The sequence below is a fragment of the Nanorana parkeri genome, unplaced genomic scaffold, assembly GCF_000935625.1.
Source record: "Nanorana parkeri isolate BGI_ZX_2015 unplaced genomic scaffold, ASM93562v1 scaffold115, whole genome shotgun sequence".
Lineage (NCBI taxonomy): Eukaryota > Metazoa > Chordata > Amphibia > Anura > Dicroglossidae > Nanorana > Nanorana parkeri.
Window position 1 is genome coordinate 123,326 of NW_017306383.1, and position 21,447 is coordinate 144,772.

At 40.8% G+C, this 21,447-nt stretch overlaps 1 protein-coding gene across 1 annotated transcript in view; it reads left to right on the forward strand.

The window, feature by feature from the left end:
* Positions 1–21,447, forward strand: part of CDKL2 (cyclin dependent kinase like 2) — a 43,682-nt gene that overhangs the window by 17,515 nt on the left and 4,720 nt on the right. Inside the window, exons 2-10 of the mRNA XM_018553280.1 lie at positions 3,486–3,680; positions 6,651–6,829; positions 6,921–7,033; positions 11,526–11,665; positions 13,686–13,774; positions 14,208–14,337; positions 15,192–15,493; positions 17,429–17,525; positions 19,079–19,214. Coding sequence (XP_018408782.1) covers positions 3,486–3,680; positions 6,651–6,829; positions 6,921–7,033; positions 11,526–11,665; positions 13,686–13,774; positions 14,208–14,337; positions 15,192–15,493; positions 17,429–17,525; positions 19,079–19,214 — 1,381 coding nt within the window. The remainder of the gene's footprint in view (positions 1–3,485; positions 3,681–6,650; positions 6,830–6,920; positions 7,034–11,525; positions 11,666–13,685; positions 13,775–14,207; positions 14,338–15,191; positions 15,494–17,428; positions 17,526–19,078; positions 19,215–21,447) is intronic.

The window sequence follows — 21,447 nt, forward strand, 5'->3', positions numbered from 1 at the left end:
CCCGGGCGCTCCGGGAGTCTCCCGCTCCTGGCCGCCAAGGAGAGAAACACTGCTTTTTTTTTTTATGCTGACATGGAGCCGTTGGCTGTCTTCAGAATAAAAAAAAATTAATTCACCATAGAAATGCATTGCTAGATTCCTATTGGCTATTTCAACTTTTTTTTGACGGCAGCAGAATCGCCGGCCAATAGAACAGTTGGGTGGAGCTGGCTGTCACTGCTAGCTCTGCACAATCGTTTTCTATTTATTTTTTTGTACTACCACGCGAAACCACCCGATGTACAGCTGAAGTGAATAGCCGAACAGCATTCGGCTCACTTCGCTTCAGATTGGTTGTTCACTCGGCTGCCTACGGCAGCTTAGTGAATAGACCCCAAAGACATGTCAGGTGTAAAATGCTACCCAATGCAAAGAGCTGCTGTATAGAGACAAGCTGAAGTAGCATTTTAGAAGTCTTGACTGAAAATAAAAAAATAACAAAATTCTTATCTAGTAAGTATCAAAAATGATGACAGAAGTATAGAAAAAAAGAAAAAAATTGAAAAGCGCTTAACCTCCTGAGACATTAACATGATGTTTGGAGGCAGGGTTATACAGTGAGCTGGCTTAATGTTTTATTATTTTGCCAGTTTCAAGACCTCCTGAAGGCAGCAGTATAACCCAATTGTCTATAAATCCCTACTATCTTGTGTCTCTCAATGGGTGATTAAAAATGATAAGACTAAGAATATCCTAATATGCAAAAAGTAGTTAGTTGACAAGCACAGTGCATGACATTTATGAATAGTAGTAGTTTTATTTGTAAACAGCTTCCGTGGAGATGTCAGAAAATCCTCTTGTTAAGTGTCTGACCGCACGTACAATTTTACTTTAGGGCTTGATAACTGAGCAGATGCCAGAGATGCCAGATATCTGATACCAGGCAGAGTGACTAAATGAGCAGAGTGCCAGCATCTTGCCTGACGAAACTGTGACCTAAACTTGAACTAGCTGAGTGTGATAAAATCATGGACCCTGTACATTCAAATAAAATCTGCAATTGCAAGTCCAATTATTATTTTTGTTTTCACAAAGAAATGTCTCTGCTAAAATAAATATAAAAATAAAAGTAAAAAGCTGTAAATTCTACCAAGATATATGCATGTATATTCTACCCTATACTTATTGTACAGGAAATAAAATGGAGTTTTAGATTCTGCCTGTAGTTTCAGCCAGATATAGTGCTGACATGGTCAACATAGTAATATAGAAGGTTCAATATTTTGGGAGGAAGGAGTGATAAAGAAGTGGTGTTGTATTTCAACTAAAACATTTATCTTGAAAGTAAAATAAATAAATGATATATTAGGATGTTCGCCAAATGGTTTCATAGTAATGAAGGTGGTGGGCAGGTTTAGTATTTGGCTTCTCTCTGTTCTTTAGTGTACCTTCCTCCTCTTACACCACGTGCACAGCGCCCCCAGAGAACTAACCTCTGCAGGGTGCACTGGGTAGGAGGTGATGTCACCAGAGGGAGGAGGAAGCAGGCAGAGAAGCCTCAAACTCCAGGCTCAGTCCCTCCTCGTTTCTGCATGTCCTTGCAAAGGTGACAAAGAGGAGCCGTGGTGGCGTATGCAGTGGCTAGCTTGCTAAAAAGTGCAGTGTCTGGGGTGTTGAGGTGCAGTTGTAGGGGTGCTGGGAGGCCGGGGGGTTCAGAGTCTGGGGTGCAGTTGTAGGGGTGCTAGCTGCCAAAAAGGTGCTGTATCTGCGATGTTGGAGTACAGTGTCATGGCTGCGTGGAGGCAGGGAGGTTCAGATTTAGGGGAGTACAGTGGTAGGGGTGCTGGGTGGCAGCAAAATACAATGTCAAAGTGCCACAGCTTGGGTTATTCATAGGCCAGAATGCAAAAGTTGTCTTCATATAAGTCTGCATGTAGACTTCTCTAACTGAGCACCACCTGATCTAGTGTAGGCTTCTAGACTGCATTGCCCACTAATTTAAGATAAATGCAGGGGGTTTAGTAATCATGGGAAAAGGGGGTCATTAGAATTAAGTTATTTGGATGTATAGTTAGCCTTAAGACCCACTTCTGACCTGTGTGTTTTACTGCAACAGTAAAACATATCTTAGTCATATCATAGTCTTAATATTTTGATCTGCACTGCTGGCCATGTGATGTGTGGACTATGAGGACTTAGGAAAGGGCTTCCAATATGGCAGACAGTATCAGCTTTACATATGTTATAGGAAACTTCCAGCTTATTAAATCTGAATTGCTATGTTATATGTTTAAGATACTAGAAGAGTTTAAAAAGTTGGACGCTTTTATTGTTAAAAGAATGGTCATGCAATGTTTTGGAAAACACATACAGAAATGCTTTATAATTGAATTTAAAGGATAAAGATATGTTTTTGTAAACAGCATTTCTGAATTGCTCACCACCCTTCCATCCCTCGTGCTGATCTTACACTCTCCTTCTGCTCCACCGTATACCCACACAGTTCTGGGAAATAGTCCACCGGCGTTCTGCCACAATGTTTACCTATAGCCGGTATGTCTTAAACTCCCTACTGCCTGCATGTGTGCATTATAAACTTAAAGACTCATATAAGGCCAGGAGACTAATCTCTCTCCCAACTCCATAGAATTCTATGGGGCTCTGCTGTTCATGTGTAGGAGGCAGGATTCGGACCCGACATTTCGTGATAGTGCTGCTGATCTCTGCAATCTTCTCACATACCAGCAATCATCACCCAGCACAGGAAGTCACCCATCCCTAATAACTTATCTGCATCACTCTTCTATAGATTGTATCACATGCAGCAGCCACAAGTAAATTTTTAGCGATGGGAGACTTTCTGTCCTGGGAGCTGATTGTCAGTATCTGCAAAGATCACTGCAGGTTAGAGAAGATCAGTAGCACTGTCACTGAATGCAAGTATCTGCTCTGGGGTAGTGCAGAGTGTTTGGCATATGGTGCCAATAGCTGGCGCATGTGCAGTAATTGCAGGAATGTACCATCTAGAGGAATGTCAGAAGTATGTCAGACATATATTTTGGCTGGCTTGAATTTAAACATGAATGCTTAGATTTGCAGCATCCGGGTCCACGCCCCAGTCCGCAACAGATCAACAAGTCCTAGACAATTAGTGTTATGGGTGCCCAGGACCTACCTCTAGACCGTTATGAGTGTGACATATAGCATGGAAAAAAAAAACCAGCTCAAGATAGAGATGAGGGTTCAGAATGGCAATCATGCAACTAGGAATTTCAGACGGAGAATAAGCAATGGTCTCCCTCTATGTATCTCTCTTGACAGGTTTCCATAGAACCTGGCATACTGAAATCTCCAAAGCATAATGTATAGTTAAACTAAACACAATTTATAGACCATCTAAACCACACGCACATCACTTAGAATATATATGCAACATAGTTAATGTGAAATGTTTAACATGTTTACATTCTATTCTTAATTTATCTAAATTCTTTACTTCTGCTCAGCAATTGCGCCATGAAAACCTGGTAAATTTATTAGAAGTGTGCAAGAAAAAGAAACGGTGGTATTTAGTCTTTGAATTTGTGGATCGGACAGTGCTTGACGACCTTGAACAGTTTCCCAGTGGATTGGACTTCAACCGAGTACGAAAGTATTTGTTTCAGATTATCAGAGGAATTGGATTTTGCCACAGTCACAATGTAAGTAGCACAATAGTGCAACTTGTTGCCAGCAAGTATCTTTTAATGACGTGTTATTTATTGTTTCCCCTAGCATAGACCTACAATACCTAATTCAAAGCCTGACAAAGACCTAAATTAACGTTGACCTGGTAAAGGCAAGAAAGTAGATTAACACTGCAATCTGAGTGGGAGATGTAATGCTAAGTAGTGATGACTGGGAGGACTAACCTTAACCAGTATTTAACCTGAGTGTATACCCGTACTTAGCTATTGTGCCCGGTGGAAAGTGCCCTCGGGTGCTTTTCACTGCACTAAACAAAATTGTCTTATGCAGATGTACATTCCAGGACTGCGGGTCATACAGCTGAATTAACTTGATAAGGTAGTGGGTGAAAGGGATGCTTTAGCTACTTTTTAGGCTGCAATGAACTCAGTTAATGGTATCCAGGTCTTGGTCAGTCTCCAAAGGCCTGTGTGGCCCTATCTTAGCGAGTGTGTAAATGTAAAACCCCTATCTGACCAATTTACCACAGTTATACGTTTTAAAAATGGTGGAGTGGTATTCCTGAGCGCTGTTTTTAAACAGTGCTCTGCTACGACTTTTATGCATACCCAGCACATGCACAATGCCGCTTTCATTAACTAGCTCAGATACCAGGCAAACTTCGCAGAGCCAACCAGAGTGGCTCTGTGCCCTGTATTTCTGCAATGGCCAATCACAGCAATCAAAAAATGTAGACACTTTAGATGTTTACATTGGAGAGTCCTCCCCTTCCTCCCACAAAGAAGGAAGTGGAGGAAGGAGTATTTGTGAAGGACTTGGATTTCACAAATGAAGGGAAACACAGTAACCCCCTCATCTTCATCCTTTGACTGTATGTGAACTGTACATTAACCTCCTTCTCCCCTGTGCATGAATGATGCCTTGTATATGTGAACTTTTACCAAGCTCTATGTTTTATCCAGCTCAATAACAGGATGTTTTTTCATTTACAAAGAAATTGAATGAAAAAAAGAGATCACTGTGGGGGTGTCTAGTTTTCAAAAGGGGTAATTTTGGGGGTGTTTGAACTGTCCTAGGATTTGTATTTGATGTTTTATAGCAAAAATTAAGTGAAGGTTTTTTTTCAAAATTGTTGGTGTTTTTTACTTTCTTTAGTAAAAAAAAATAAAAATAAAACCTAGTCATTGGTTATTAAATGCTGCCAAAAGAAAGCTCTAGCTGTCTCAAAAAATGGAAAATCATATGGGTACAGTGCATGGCGGAGTAATTGTCAAACTATTGCAACACTGAAAAATGGCCTGGTTTTAAAGAAAACCTCAATAAAGCAAACTAAGACTAGTGCTACACAGATGGCACAATAAGGTGCCTGCTCCCACATTGGCAGCACCACCCACCTCCCCAATCTACTGCTAAAGAAAACTAGTATATGTGTGTCCCATAACTATACAGCAGTGTGTCAAAGAGGCAGGGTGGCTTTGGCAGAGAAGTAGCAGGACATTTTTTCTGCCTGTTGTACACTGCTGGTCAATGTTGGCTTTATACAACTTTGATAAGGCTCATCTATATATTAACATAAAGGAGTATATAGCTCCCGTAGGCCTCTAGTAATCAATAGCAGGAGCTGTGTCTCAGTGTTGCACACATTATTTGGCAGGCTGGGTACCAGAGAAATACAGTAGTTTATTACACATAACCACTATACATTATTCTATGGTTGTGCTACTATCCTAGACTTGGGAAATCTCTAAATTGAAATCTCTACAGTGCAGTTTCATGATGGGTTAAGTTTCCCCTTGTCTCCAATTAGTTAAATTAATTTTTACATAAATGACTTAGGAAGAGTGCACTGGACTATGTACTTGAATGTTCACTTACATTTGTTTTCACATGCACTGTATCCTTTGCTTTGCCAGGCTGTTACTACCGTACAGCTATAGGCAAAGTAAATAGGTGTGTGTGTGTTTGGGTGGGAGGAAGTTGTATAAAGCTGGTAATCACTGTGATTGAAAATGTCCATAATACCCAATGGTCATTCAATATCTAACAATGGTTTTATAAAGATTGATTTGCATCAAAACTCTGCTACTTGTAGTGACTGATTTAAAATAGGCTTATACAGTACACTGTTTTCTAATAAACTGATAAGCACATGGATGGAGATACATAAATATCCCATAGAAGGGGTCAACCATGGCTGCAGAAATCATCCTGAGAACAAAATGTTCGTAGGCTACACTCAACTCTACTTATCTATTAACCCCTTCGTGACTGACGACGTACAGTGTACGTCGCCAGCATCGGGGCTGTTTAAACAGACTCCCGGCGACTTTTGCCGCCGGGACTCTGTTTACCCAATATAGCTCACACAGGCCTACAAATTCTGACAGCCCAGTAACACATTTCAGAACTGCTACATTGCCGCTCTAGATCTGCCACATCATTCTGCATGACAGTCTTTATATAGAAACCCTAGATGATTTGGATTTGTAGTAAAGTGCACTACATGTGCTGTGGTGCCATTCATTTAAAAAAAAATTTTTGTAAATACCTCCAGTATTACCTACGTATTGGCAAAACAGTCATGTCTAGTCTTTTTTTAGATCGAATAACAATACATGACAAATAACAGCCAGTCATCTAAACCCCCACCCCTCTTACCACTGCCAGCCACCCCAACAATCTACCAGTCCTCCTCTGCCCCCACCTGGCCTCAACGCTTTTTTTTCTTTTTTTAATAAAGGACTTATTTCAACTATGTCTGTATCAACAGCATACTAACAATAACAGTTACACACAAGAGCGTTAGTAAAATCTTTACCTTCCTAAAAAGATGTCATGGCAACGCCACAAACAAAATTGTACCGCCTCCACCCACCATGAAGCACTTTAGAATAATCATTATAGGTGTTGTTACGGAAGAAAAAAATAATAAAATGTACTATTTCTGTCATGCTTTTTAAACTTAACTCTACTTCTTTGTCTAGATTATCCATCGGGACATAAAGCCAGAAAACATATTGGTGTCCCATTCTGGGGTGGTAAAATTGTGTGATTTTGGATTTGCTCGTACATTGGCTGCCCCGGGGGAGGTTTACACAGATTACGTGGCCACACGATGGTACAGAGCACCAGAGCTTTTGGTTGGGGACATCAAATACGGAAAGTAAGACGATTTTGCAATAATGTACAATAGTATAAGTTTCTGGATTGTGAAAGGTTTTCACTAACTAGTACTGTTGTACTTCTCTTTTCAGAGCTGTTGATATATGGGCAATTGGTTGCTTGGTAACAGAAATGCTGACTGGAGAACCACTTTTTCCTGGAGATTCGGATATTGATCAATTATACCATATCATTAAATGCCAAGGTACATTTAATTTAATTTTATATTTGTAAAACAAAATTAACAGAATTTTTTAAACAAATGGTAATGGGGCATTCATGATTATCTGCTTTATGGTATGGCTTAAAGAGGGACTCCATGAATTAACATAATTAACCCCTGCAGTGGGGATACTTTTTTTTAATTGGAAGTTCTTTAAATAATTGTATTTTCCCCTACAGTGGAACTACATGGTTATGGTTATAATTAGGGATGCACCGATATATCGGCCGCTGAAACATATCGGCCGAAAATGGCACTTTTGGCATAATGCCGAAAGTCCCATTTTTCCTGCCGATACATCAGCGCATCCCTGGTTTCTTTTCTCCCCGCTGGGCGCTGTTCCAGCGGGGAGAAAAGCCGGCCGGCCGAGCGCTGCAGGACGAGAGCGCTGTGAACGGCCGGCGTCTCTCCTCCCACACCGCTCAGCCGCCTATCACAGTCCGGCAGATCGGTGTGGGGGCGGAGACAGCGCTGTCACAGGAGGCTGGGCTCTCCTCTCTACACCGCTCGATCAGCCTCCTGTGACAGCGTGTCAGAGAGGAGAGCAAGGTACACACACTCAGTGATCAGTGATCGCTGAGTGTGTGTACATGATTGAGGATATGGTATGTTAACTATATCCTCAATTATGAATGAATGGGAGTGATCTCTATCACCCCCATTCATTCATAATTGTAGTTATAGTACAGTATGTGTTCCTGTTTCTAAAAAAAAAGGTGGAAGGGCTACAGTAATATGTCTGGCAGCATCTAACTAGTGAGAAGACTCATATCTGCAGCAGCTTTCCAACAGGTTATGGGCCCAGCTACAGTCAAAGTACTAAATATTGCTGCAGTGTAGATTAGGGTTGCCACCTTTTGTTCAAGTGAAACCCAAACACTCTAGCACCACGCGCGACAATTTTGTTTTTGGAGACTATAGAGGAGAGAGCGAGGAGAGGCAGCCAGGAGAGAGAGATAGCAGGGAGAGGCAGCCAGCGGAGGGAGTAAGGAGACTGGCTATAGAGGACTAAAAATCCCAGCAATACATTATACAGCAATACAAAATGATATGTAGCTACATACTCTGTGTTGCTCCGGGGTGGCAGCCCTATGTCTCCAGGGTCTCAAGTGGCTTGTGCGGGCTCTCACCTGGGCGGTGCACACTCTCAGGTGGACTCTGCAGGCTCCAAGGTGGACTCTGCGGGTTCTCAGGCAGGCTGTGCGGACTCTCAGGTGGGCTGTGCAGGCTCTCAAGTGGGCTATGTGAACTCTCAAGTGGGCTATGGGAACTATCAGGTGGGCTATGATGAGTCTTTTCCCAAGATTTTAGCTGCAAAACTCTTTAAGAAAATATAAAGAAGCCAGGAGTCTCATTCAAAGTGAATTAAGCTGTTGGAGGGCTGCAAAAAGGCTTGCGAGAGCTATACAATATGTCTGTTAACCAGAGAGGCTGACAGCCACACAGATGACAGATACAAATAGAGACAAGAAGATAGAAATAACAGTTCTGGAAGTTTAAAATTAAAATGCCTCTAATAACAGAGGACTCATGGAAATGTATACAAGAGACCAGACAAAACCCACCTACAAATGAGTAGACAGAGAAAGACAAAAATACTCGATTCCTGATGATGGTCAAGTTGTGCACCTATGCTAGTGGGAAACTGCAAACGAAATGTGAAAGGACAGAAGTACATGAGACTAATTCTTAGCAATAAACTGTACCCAATTAGAAAGCTAACCAGACTAAGAAAATAAAAGGCCAGCATATGCAGGAACATATAAGATGTACCCTAATAATGACACAACACCTGTGAGATCTAGGAGATCTAAGAAATAAAAGACTTTCATAAAGCACAACTACTCTGTGGTGACAGTGTGAGACACTTGTTACAGCACTTGGTGCTCGCCCAGATGATGACCTTACTCTGGAATATGTTTAAGGCAAGCTTGTGATGAATATACTGAATAACTGATGAATAAACTAAAAACAGAAAGAACAAAATGGTGGAAATGCTCCTGCAGTAGAATCTGTGCTAAGAACCAAACACCACAATAGTAGTAATATGCAGAGTGAAACATGCAAATGTTTTTTTGTGCAGAATGACAGGTCACCTAAAGGCAAACTGCAGAACTTGGAAAGCTTGATTGAACAGTGAACAAAAAACTTGTTTGTACAGTGCCACAGCCAGAGCCAGTGTCATGGGGAGAAATGCAAAAGCTACCTGTTCATGAGAAGCTAATGTGGATGATGAAAGCTGCAGACAAAGAGATGGCATTTCTCAACCAGCCATTTCTCAAAAAAACAAATGGGTTTTGAAAGCCAAATATGACTCCGAAAGTCAAGTCCATAAATACAGAGCAAGATTGCTTGCAAAGGGGTACTCACAAAGGTATGGTGAAGACTATGATGCTACTTTTGCTCCTATTGCAAAAACAAAGTACTTTTTAAATCTAGTTGGCTATAGCAGCCCAATGGACAATGATCATGAAACATTATGACATCAAGACAGGTTTACTCAACTGCAACATTGAAGAAGAGTTGTACATGACAAAACCAGAAAGATATGTATGAGCTGATAAAAAACATCTTGTTTATAAGTTACATTGATTATTTTATGGACCTAAGCAGTCTACTAGAGAATGGAATTAAAACATGAATGAAGTCTTATTAGACCAAGGGTACACAAGAAGTATAGCTGATCCATGTCTATACTCTAAATCTACAGGTGGGAAGTGGATTTATCTGCTACTTTATGTTGATGGTTTGATTATTGCTCACAAAGCAAATGAGGAAATTGCACAAATGAGTAGAGCACTTTAGGAGATCTAGAAGATGTGTCCTCCTCCCTATGTATTCAATTACAAAGTGCAGTTAGTCCAGATCTGTGCAGTAATCCGGTCTTGAACCTTTCTTCTGTGCAGGAGCTTCCTGTAATAAAGACAAGTTTACAGCTACTTTCTCTCCTTATGCATGGTGGATGTTCTTGTATCCGCTCCTTCCTGTAGTTTTCTCCAGGCAGCCTGTAGTGGGTGGAGCCTGTTGTGTCCCTTCCACAGCTCTGCTATGTACAGTACTGTGATGATATCACTGCTACTTTTACAAGGTAATATTTGGGTTTGCCAAGGCATTTGGTGCACACAAAGCAGATTTTTTATCCTTTGTTGCTCTTAAAGAATATATTTAAATGCAAGTGTTTGTGCCGTAGTTCAGTTTTAGCAGACAAGTATTGGTATATTTTGAAAGAAACATTTCTTTAGTTTCAGTTAGAGTGGGGAAGAGTTAGTGCATCTCTCAGGTTTTTATTGTTGCTTGTTAACCCTCAATTTTTCTCCTGGTGACCACTTTCACTGGGACAGAAAGTGATAGGACATTTTACAGCTGTCACTGAAAAAAAGGAACTGAAGGGAAATCTTCTAATGAGGACCTGGGAATTCTGTTACAGTTATGGTGAAGGCTTAGAGGAATCTCCTCCAGGACAGGAAGTAAAAAAAAAAAAAAAAAAAATAACAGGGGTTTCAGTTATTGCCTACTCCATCTAGAACTATATAAAACAGGTTTTGGCTATATATAAATATGTGTAACAGAAAGGTGAATCAGAGTAATCATTAAAGATTTTGAAAAACTTTCGACTGGTAGGCTTTCTATGACAGATGAGACTGGTAAAGGAAAAACTCTGGGAACATCATAAAACTTACCCTGGCAGTGAGCCTACCCCACTGCAAAGGTGAGGTGCTTGCTTTGTCTACGGGGCTCAAATAAAGCTGTATTATTCACCAGAACCTCTGTCCCTCCTGGTTGCTAGACCGGTTGTCGCTGTCTCTTCTCTACTGGACTCCCAGGGTTTAAGGATCACTGACGTCATCACATCTTATGCAAGTCCATTCACCTGCATTAGACGTGAGGACGCAGAGGGAGATCCCATAGCAGGAGCGGAAGGGAAGAGATGCCTGTCAGCATTTCTTTCTCCCTGCACACTGTGCTGCGCAAGTGCAACTTAGTGTGCAGACTCCGCATGCTAAGATGATGTAACTCCCGTGCACATGTAAGTCTCCCATAATGTGCTAATATTTCTGTGCATACAAGCTTTATATAGCTCAAAGCAACAGGGGGCCCTTTTTTTTGTCCGACACTTTACTTTCCCTTTAATGCGATCAGAAAGGGTTGAGCAAATGAAAAAGAAATTCAAAGGAATGCTTTGGAGGATGCTTATGTCTCTGTCCATTGTGGCATTAAATATCAATAATACACTTAATATTTTTGTCTGCTACAAGCTTCATTATAAAATGACGTAAACTCTTCTCTCCTGGGTCAGATTAATGAACACAATGGTTAATCAAGTTGGATATTGTGAGTGTGTATACAAGTTGGGCAGGTACCACAGAGGACTTGGCTGGTAGTTACATTTGCAGGTCTGTAAATGTAATAATGTCACTAAAAGCATACTGTTATTGCATTTACAAGTTACAGATCACATAACTGTATATTGTAGGTAATCTTACACCACGACTTCAGGATCTCTTCTATAGGAATCCACTATTTGCTGGAGTGACCTTGCCAGAAATTAAAGAGGTCGAACCTCTTGAAAGACGATATCCTAAGCTTTCTTCTGTCATATTAGATGTAGCCAAGGTATTATTTATTCTTATATACAAATGATTACATGTTAATTGTGATACATGTTTCTGTATATCTTATTCCAGGGGTGGAAAAATTAGTATGGAATTCAGGAGCCAGTCTGTCCAATCTAGGATTCAGCAGGATTATTTTTAGAAGCCGGAGCTATTGACAACAACTGGAGAAAACCTCAAAAGTTGGGCTCCGGCTGTAGTTTTTAAGAAGCATTGGTTTTGGGATTTGTTCAGCTCTGCATTATTATTAATTATAATGTTTGTCTCACTTTCAATATTTAGTGCAGACAAAAGTCATCTAATTGCCCATAGTAATTAAGCAGATTACAACTATCAATTTATTACAGGTTAGAATACAAAAGTTAATACCCTATATGTTTAGGCAATGCTACTATTTAGTAGTAAAGGAGCAGGGCTAACAAAAGCTGCAGCTATGACTGGGACCCAATGGCCTCTGTGCAATCATCTTTGCTTCCTGCTCTTTGCCCAAGGGTTTCACCCATTATAGACCTTAGTCGCTTCTGTGAATGGCTGCCAGTGTGCCATATCATCTCTTAAGAGACGTGAACTGGAATAGCACTAAAACACATCTTAGATTAACTCCAAGAACCTGTAGTATGGTTTACACATTATAACATTGCATATGCAAACCATATTTTTCCTTTTATTAGAAGTATCCCTGCAAAATAAAGTTATTTTTTGACAAGCTGACACCAATTCATTTAGTCTTTTCCCATATTTCTCAAGTCTTTGGGAATCATATGCTAGGCTAGGAGAACCTTCTGCCAGTCATCACTGTTCATCAAATACACACAAAAACAAAACACTTTGAATAGCAAATAATAATAATCATTTTTGTACACATTGTGGGACATGTTGTCTGTGTTAAAGTCTGTAATAATATTCATGCTTTGCTTCACAGAATTAAACTTCTTTTTATCAAGGATCAATAATTTACTTGCAGACAAAGCTGTCCAGAAAAAGTGGCAGTAAGGCCTGGTTCACACCTGGGCGTTTTACAGAGCATTCCTACGCGCTGTAAAACGCTCAACATGTGAAAATCAATGATTGCCTATGGGCATGGTTCCCACCGGAGCGTTTTACAGTGCGTAGGAACGCGCTGCAAAACGCCCTACGCCCAAAGAAGTATAGGAGCTTCTTTGGTGCGTTTTTCCACGCGTTTCCATTGGTATTCCCGAGTGTCGATCGGTGTTAAGAAAACGGTAACCCCGAGCCACACTCGGGAATACAGCGTACAGGTCTTACCTTGTCCGCGATCCCCGCTGTTTCCTCCGGCGGCTGCCGACTTCCGTGTTCCGTCCCTTGCGAGTGACCGCGTCGCAGGGGGGCGGAGCCGGCGGGAAGTTTAAAAGTAAAACAAAAACAAAAAATGTTTTTAAAAATAGAGAAAATAAAGGAAAAAAAACCCAAAAAATCATACCGCCAGTGAAACGTGCGTTTCACTGAACGGAAAAACGCGCTAAAACAACGAGCTGAAAAAATACGCTCAGGTGTCAACCCAGCCTACAGGGGTTGGGACAAACCCCTTTAAACTATTGCTCCAACTGCTGAATCAACCCCTGGCATTATTATAGTTTTGCCATTACCTTAAGCTGTCACTTTTTCTGACAGACAGCTTAGTCTGCACGTACATTTAAAACAGAATTAAATTTGTGCTGAATACGATGATTACATGTACTAAATGCAAACTGATATCAGAGTACAATATTTTATGACAACTGACTTTGAATTAAGATGTGTTAAATTTACTTACAGGGCTATTCACAAAAGGGTGAAGAGTTTGGAGAAGTGAACAATCTAGCACAACATTTGGAAAAATTCTCCAATTCAGCTCACTTTCCAGTTCAGCTATGTTGTCCTAGATACTTCACTTCCTGTCTTCTCCAAACTCTTCACCCTTTTGTGAGTAACCCCCTTAGACTCTACTGAAAAGCTTAAAAACACCATGGTTAAAAATACTCATTACAGTATTTTAAAATATCTATTAACTTGTGTTGCAGAATTGCTTACAAATTGACCCAGACAAGAGGCCACCCTGCGTGACCTTGCTGCAGCACGATCTGTTTAAGAAAGATGGCTTCTCTGAAAGGTGTGTTTAAAAATCACAATCAGTGTCATAACAATATGAAAGTCTTGAGCTGCCATATTTTCTTTATGTTTTCCTTCTGAAAGGAAATCTCTTTAGCGTCACCACATGATGTTTTTGCAAATGCATATTTGTTGGCTTAACAACCTGAAGGTAAATCTTTCATATGTCCAATGAGACTGTCCCACTAGCAAGTGCACTGTCATCGGACATGATAATGGTTGCTGCCATTACCTATTTGCAAATACCTCCATACTCTCTCCAGTAGCAAGTACTAAGTAGTCAAGGATCAGCAACATGTGTGGATGTCAACCTGTGACCCTCATCGTTTTGCTACTCAGACACTTATATGATTATAAAATAAAATAAATATTATATAAAATAAAAATACCTGCTGACTAAGCATAATTATGGCTCCTTCTGTTTCCTTGTAAAGGTACTCTCAGGAAATCAGTGCAAAAGTTCAGAAGCTTTCCAAAGATATTCAATCACAACCTAAGAAACCAAAAAACGTTAAGAAAGAAAAAGATGATTACCCAGGTGAAAAGAAAGCCCTGGCACTACAGGTACAATAAGGTTATTTGCTTACACATCGCAGAAGTGCAAGTGTGCAGTAATTCATGAGAAATTGTGAGAAATTGGGAAATTTGCCTCTTTGAAAAATCTACCATAGTGCAAAACTCTGTTATATTCCTGTCTGGGCTTGGCAGCGAGTGATACAGACTTTTTTTAAGGTCAGAGTTGTGACAGCAGATGCTGTAAATAGTGCTTGTTTTGGTTAATGTATATGGTGGTGGCTAACATGTGTTTGTAAGGGGTTAGCGGCTTAACCTGCCCCAGTGAAAAATACTCTCAATCTACTGGTGCTTACTTAGATTGTTGTCCTGCAAGGTGGAAAATCACTTCACAGGGTAAAGCTGAGAGTGTAAGATGTCACAGAAACCTCTGTAGAAGAAAATAAAATATAAAGACGAGAAACTGTAAAGGAAACAACAAGGGGGCTGCATAGGTTGGTCTCTTTCTGAAAATGCTAGTCCCCTGCTTCAGATTTTACACCGCTTATAATTTGAGGCATACATGCTTTGCATTCTGAAGCCAGAGACAGGAAGGTAGCTAGTATTTTTAGAAAAAGGTCAGAAAAGACAGTCTCTATATTTCTCTTATGAAATGTATTTGTTGTCTTATTTACAATTGACGCTTACTTGAATCCAACACAGTAGAAACTTGCTCTTCTCAGTTGTTAGCATCAGGATCCATGAGCACAGAAACACTCATAATAATATAAATGTTACTAAAGAAATAATATAAAATAAAATAAAAAAACTAAAAAATACAATACCAGAATCATGAATTTTACTATGGAACAGTTTTCAGAACATGAAACAAATAATTGATCCAATATTTTTATTTTTTCTTGCAGGATTTCAATATTGATCACAAAGTGAAGGAGACTAAGCCTTTAAAGGTGAAAATAATTAAAATGGATTCAGAAAAAGCTGAGAGGACCGATGGGGCATCTAATGCTAGTGGTTTATTTACTGGAGCCACTAATCAGGGCAGGATGGTACCTCACGTCACACTAAAAGAGTCAAGCAACAGCCTAGATCACCATAAAAGCCCAGTTGGAATAATTCCTCCAATAAGCTACAACCTCACTGCCATCTCTCCGTATTTATCTTCCAATGCCACTGCATCATCTGGCTCCAGTCATGTTAGTTTCAGGTAATTTGAACTCTGTGGTTTTGTTTTTAACTTTAGTGGCCAATTACATTAGCTTGACTCCCCAATGCTTTTATCCAAGCGTGGTTAATATTTGTACTACACTAAGTGGCCAAATGTTTGTGGACGCCTTACCATCACATGAACTAATGACCAGAATTAGATGGTCAAATACATTTTAGACAATTGCGTGCTTTCAACATTGTTGTAACAGTTCGGCAAAGGCCCTTTTGTGTTTCACCATGACTGTGCCCCGTGCACAAAACCAGATTGATAAAAACATTTTTGTTATGACCAGTTTGGTGTGGAGGAACTTAAATCGAATGTATAGAGACGTGACCTCCACCCCATTAAACACCTTTGAAATGGAATTGTGATTGCGAGCCAGGCTTCCTGTCAAACATCAGCACCTGACCTCACAAGCCTCTTGTGGCTTGATGGACACTAATTCCCACAGACATGCTCCAAAATCTAGTGGAAAACTTTCCCAGAAGAGTGGAGGCTAGTATGCTACAAAGGTGATGAGGGGTGTGACGAAATGGTGATCAGTTTTATGAGGTAAATGTGTATTGGGGTTGAGTTATGTTTGAGTGCGTTATGCTGTGTGACCTGGTTAGGGAAAGACTATCAGCACCATCCCTCGTTATCTCCCATTGTTCTCTGAGGGAGCTCAGAACAATGACATTCTGGCCAGGCTCTTGCTATGGCTGTCTGGAGTTCATAGAAGAGGTGGTATGACCGGTCAGCCAGGGAATGCACCTTCCAAGTAGGGCAAAAGGTACTAGTACTTAAACCGGTTAAGCAGAACAAGCTCCAGGCAGCATGGCAGGGACCGTACAAGATCATTGAACAGCTTTGCGACACCACCTACATAGCAGCCCGATGCTCGGATGAAAGGGTCCAACGAACCTTTCATGTGAACATGCTGAAGCCATACCATAGGGAATGGAGCAGCCTCCTATTAATAACCAAGGTTCTGAAACAAGCTCACACTGTATAGGCGTCCATAAGCTTGTGCCCACATAGGAATATATTTAAAAAGCAGTGACTATGATATTCACCACTTATTCCCTTGAAAAAATACCCCCATAGTGTATATTAAAAGAAAAATATTTTGCATGTGAAACATCATTTAAATATTCTGTAAATAATATATTTAAGCTTGGCCATAATAATCAATTACATTTCTTCGGTCATATTTGAAATGTACAGAAATATGTCATATGGCACCACTGGAGCGAGGAAGGTAAGTAGCGGTTGTTACATTTAGCAAGCAATGTCCATGCATATCATGCCTAAAGTTTTCTGAGAGTTTTCTGCATTAGATAATTTGCACGCTACAGTGACAATTCCTTAATTTGCTATTTGCTAATCAACCTAGAGTTCATGAACTCTATGAAACCACTCAACCTACAGCATGTTCTTGCATACAGCGCTTAAAGGAGAATTAAGGGGTGAGTGAAAAACACTCATCCCCATAATTCAAGCTGACTTGTGACACTGAAGCTGTCACAGGTCAGCTCTATTGATCGGGAAGTCAGCGAACACATACCACAGATCGCTGACTTCCCGATCCTCTCCCTCCAGAGAGTGGTGACTGTCAGTCACCACTCCCCGCAGGGATTTCCCCCTCCCCGCAGGGATTCCCCCCTCCCCTCTCCATTTCTCTAGCCAGCTGTGAATCAGGCAGCGGGGTGGATCTCAACAGTATTGTCAGGATCCGGTACGGCTGCGGCGCGGCTCTGCGCTCTCAGCATATAGCTGGCAATAGCCATACTGAGTTTTGGGTCACCAGAGGAGATTAGTAAATGTTCTTCCTGTGACCCTCAAGACAACTATGGCCAAAAAGGGTTAGGCCATAGTTCTCCTTTCATTTATCTAAGATTTAATTATTCTATATCCTATATGTTAAGGCATGTTCTTTTCATTTTATTTCAGGGGAGAAGAAAAGGGTAAAATGTTTGTAAGCAGTTTCAAAATAAATGGAGGAAGAACTTCACAAGGAAATCCTTATAATCCAAATCTTTCAAGTCTGGTAAAGTCATACATATTCTTTCATGAACAAACATTGCAGGGCTTAGATGATACAGTAACCCATTGAAACCAATCAACTACTATCTTTCTCTGTTTTTATGGATGAAAGGAAAATCTGATAGCTATGGACTTCTGTATGTTACATGCTATCATACTTTTTTGCAATGTCTATTTTAGTAAATAAACCCTAATTTCTCAGTCATATGCATATAACAATTTGTCACCCAGAATATACAGTATGTACAGATGGATACCACAGAAGGCAGAGCTTAAAAGAGTATTAATCATTATTGTAAGATCAGCTGGCAACCTAAAGTAGCTATGCACACCATATTATTGCAAATGATAATATTGCCTTTCCTACTGTACCTCGGAGGTTACCAAACTGTATACTGTATACTGTAATATTGCGGGCCCTCCTTATAATGAGGCATCCTGAGTGGTGAATACCATAGGGACAGCCCTGGCGGTGAAATCCATAGGGACAGCCCTGGTAATACTTTATGTAAATCCTATGTGTCACGCAAACACATACCCCTAATATTGCATGCACACTGAACATGGGCAAAACTGTTCCAATGGAAAAAACAGCAACATATCAACTTTTTATTTAAAAAAAAAAAAAACTCTCTTCACTTAGTTTTCAGTACTTTTCTGGTTTCTTTTCAACGTTTCTGGTTTCTGTTCAAAACTATAAACCAACTGTAAATATACTCTTCTTCAGACACTGTACTATAATGTAAAAAAAAGCAAACCAGCAATGAACTGGAGATTCATTAGAAACAATGCATTTTGTTTTGGATATAATATTGCAAATGTGGAAAAGCAGTGATGTTGTGGAAATGTTGTGGGGTAAAAGAGCTCCCTCTAGTGGCTGATTTACAAATTTCCTTTTCTCTTAAGGCCTCATTCACACTGGGTGTACACGTTCGTGCAGATTGCACGCCCGTAAACAGCTGATACCGGGAGGGAAAGAGGCTGCGTGTGCTTGCGCGCAGCAGCCTGTTCTTCCCTATGGGAGGACGCAGCTGTATGGTGTCATGCGGACACCCGAACTGTACACGTTCGTGTGGCGTGCACGCCCGTAAACAGCCAATACCGGGAGGGACAGGTGCTGCGTGTGCTTGCGCGCAGCAGCCTGTTCTTCCCTATGGGATGATGAAGGTACGGGTCTATGAGGGTACGGGTATCCGCACTTGCACGCAGACAGAATCTGTCCCTCCCCAGATCAGCTGTTTATGGGCGTGTATGCCCAGTGTGAATGGGGCCTAATACAATAGCAAAATTATGAAATATGTAAAAAATTTGTCTAAGAAATACATTAAGGCAAAATTAAATTCAAAATATGTGTGCACTAAAAAGACACTATAGTTTCCCTTTTAAGGCAAGTCAGTTTTGCACTTCAGCAGTCTTTTAATGCTTCCATTATTGGCTTCGTTTATATCATTGGGTTTTCATGTGCAAGTACAACACACCATTTTTACTCAATAAAGCAAAGTAAAACACCTTTGATCTAAATCACACTCAATGACTCTGATATGAATTTCACAACAGGTTGCCAATGAAAAGAGCCTTCTTCAACTAAACAAGAAAAAATGGGAGTTTTCACGAGCCGACATGAGGCTGCCAGAGTTGAGCTATGGTCATTTACCAGAACTTAAAGGCACAGAAGGATGTAACTTCTATAGTGGTATGTATTTATCGCATTCTTTCAGCTCTTCAGAGCTATTAATTAATCTTATTAAAGTATATGCCCTTTCAGCTACTGTTTACTTAGAACACCCTCGGTTGGGTTACCTTACTCAGGTAATTGTGTATTACTTTCTTTCCAGCAGCACTTACGTGTGCATAAATATTTATCAAATAATCTGCTTTTGAATAAATAAAAATACTTAGGTCCACTTCACACGGTGCACAGATCCCCTGCTGATCAGAATGGATGTCACCGTTGTGGGTCCAGTTTTTTTCCTCCATCCTCCATGTTAGTCTATGGGAAATCCGATGTAAACAGACAGGGCCCTCCTTGCCATCTTGTCTTGAATTGTATTGTAATTGTAATGTCTTCCTTATACGGTAACATGTTGCGCAAACTGTTGGCGCTATATAAAACCTGTATAATAATAATAATAATGTGTACAGTCAGATTGTAATGGTGAGCTTCAGGGATTGCAGGTGCAAGAGTCTACCTAATGAACAACAATTTCTTTAAAATGTCTTATTTTAATTTCATAATACACTCCACTGAAATGACAGCGCAGAGCGGTTTTACTCTGAAAATGAGACCATTCTACCCTCAGATTTTAGATGGCAGTGTCTTAGTTGCTGTGCCTTAGATATGGCAAAAAAACCCTAAAAATCAGGTTAGGTTACAATATGACAGTGAACCTACTGTATGTAATAACCAAAAATTCCATGTGTTTTACATTTTATTAGGGATGTACCGATACCGGTTTTTCGGTATCGAGTACAGGTACCGATATTTATATTTCGGTACTCGCTGATATTAAGTACAGATGCTACTATTCCATTAGCATGGAAGGTTACCCAGGCAACTGGGTAACTAGGTTACCCGGGCAATCAAGAAGACGCCTGCCGCCCGGCTTCCTGATTGACCAGGCAGCTGTCTCCATGTTCCCTCGCTGCGTTGCCGGTCAGAGGAAATCTCCCTTTGACCGGAAGATCCGGTGTCGGGGGTAGGTATTGGAGCATTTGGGCAAGTACTTGCCCAAATACTCAGTATCGGCTAGGATACTGATACTACTATCAGTATCGGTGCATCCCTTCTTTTTATACTTCTACAGTAATTAGTAACTAGAAATTCAAAGCATATCTAAACCCAAACAAAAATGTAATAGAGTGTGGCTTGCCTGTCCTTAGATGTGATGGCTGCATTAGTTTTCCTATTTCAGGCTGCTTTCCCTTTATTTTCACCTAGTAATCCTTTGAATAACACACCTCCTGTCCCGCGGTGACTAAATTCACTCACTCTACTATGTCCATGGAGAGAGCCATGGTTGTTACTCAGGCTGGACTTCAGCCAGGTCCGTGTTTGTTCATCTCGATTCCATGAGAGCAGGGGGATTATTTAACTTACAGAATACAGTATATTATTTTATACTTCCAGTGCATCGCAGAACCTGGCCTTGGGGCGGCAGGGAGAGTAAATCCGGCCCTGGGTGTATCCCTACTTAAAAATATAATGCATTGCTGGGACTTGTAGTCCTACATAGTTGGAGATATTCTGCATTGCTGTATGATGATTATACAGCAATGCTGAATAGCATTAACTATGTGGGACTACAAGTCCCAGCAATACATTATAATAAGTCAGCTATGCAGAATGCCACCAGCATCCCCCCCCCCACTATAATGCATTGCTGGAACTTGTAGTCCCACATAGTTAATGCTATTCAGCATTGCTGTATAATCATCATACAGCAATGCAGAATATCACCAGCTATGCTGGACTACAAGTCCCAGCAATACATTATAATAAGTCAGCTATGCAGAATGCCACCAGCATCCCCCCCCCCACTATAATTCATTGCTGGGACTTGTAGTCCTACATAGTTGAAGCTACTCTGCGTTGCTGTATAATCATCATACATCAGCGGTGGCGAACCTATGGCACGCGTGGCAGAGTGGGCACGTGGGGGGGCCCCCTCTGCTGGCACGCGAACCCAGGTCCGCATTACCAAAGGGACACAGCGATAGCGGTCCCAGTCCAATTAATATTGTTATACAGTAGTTCCCTCTCTCCCCTGCTGAACTGACAGCAATAGAGAGGGGACTATTTTACCATTTTCGGCTGCCGCGGGGGAACACGGAGAGCAGCGGCAGCCGACAATTAAGTATTCAAAGCCTGTATTCATTAAATACAAAGCCTGCCGTGATTGGCTCAGCGCTGAGTCAGTCACGGCAGG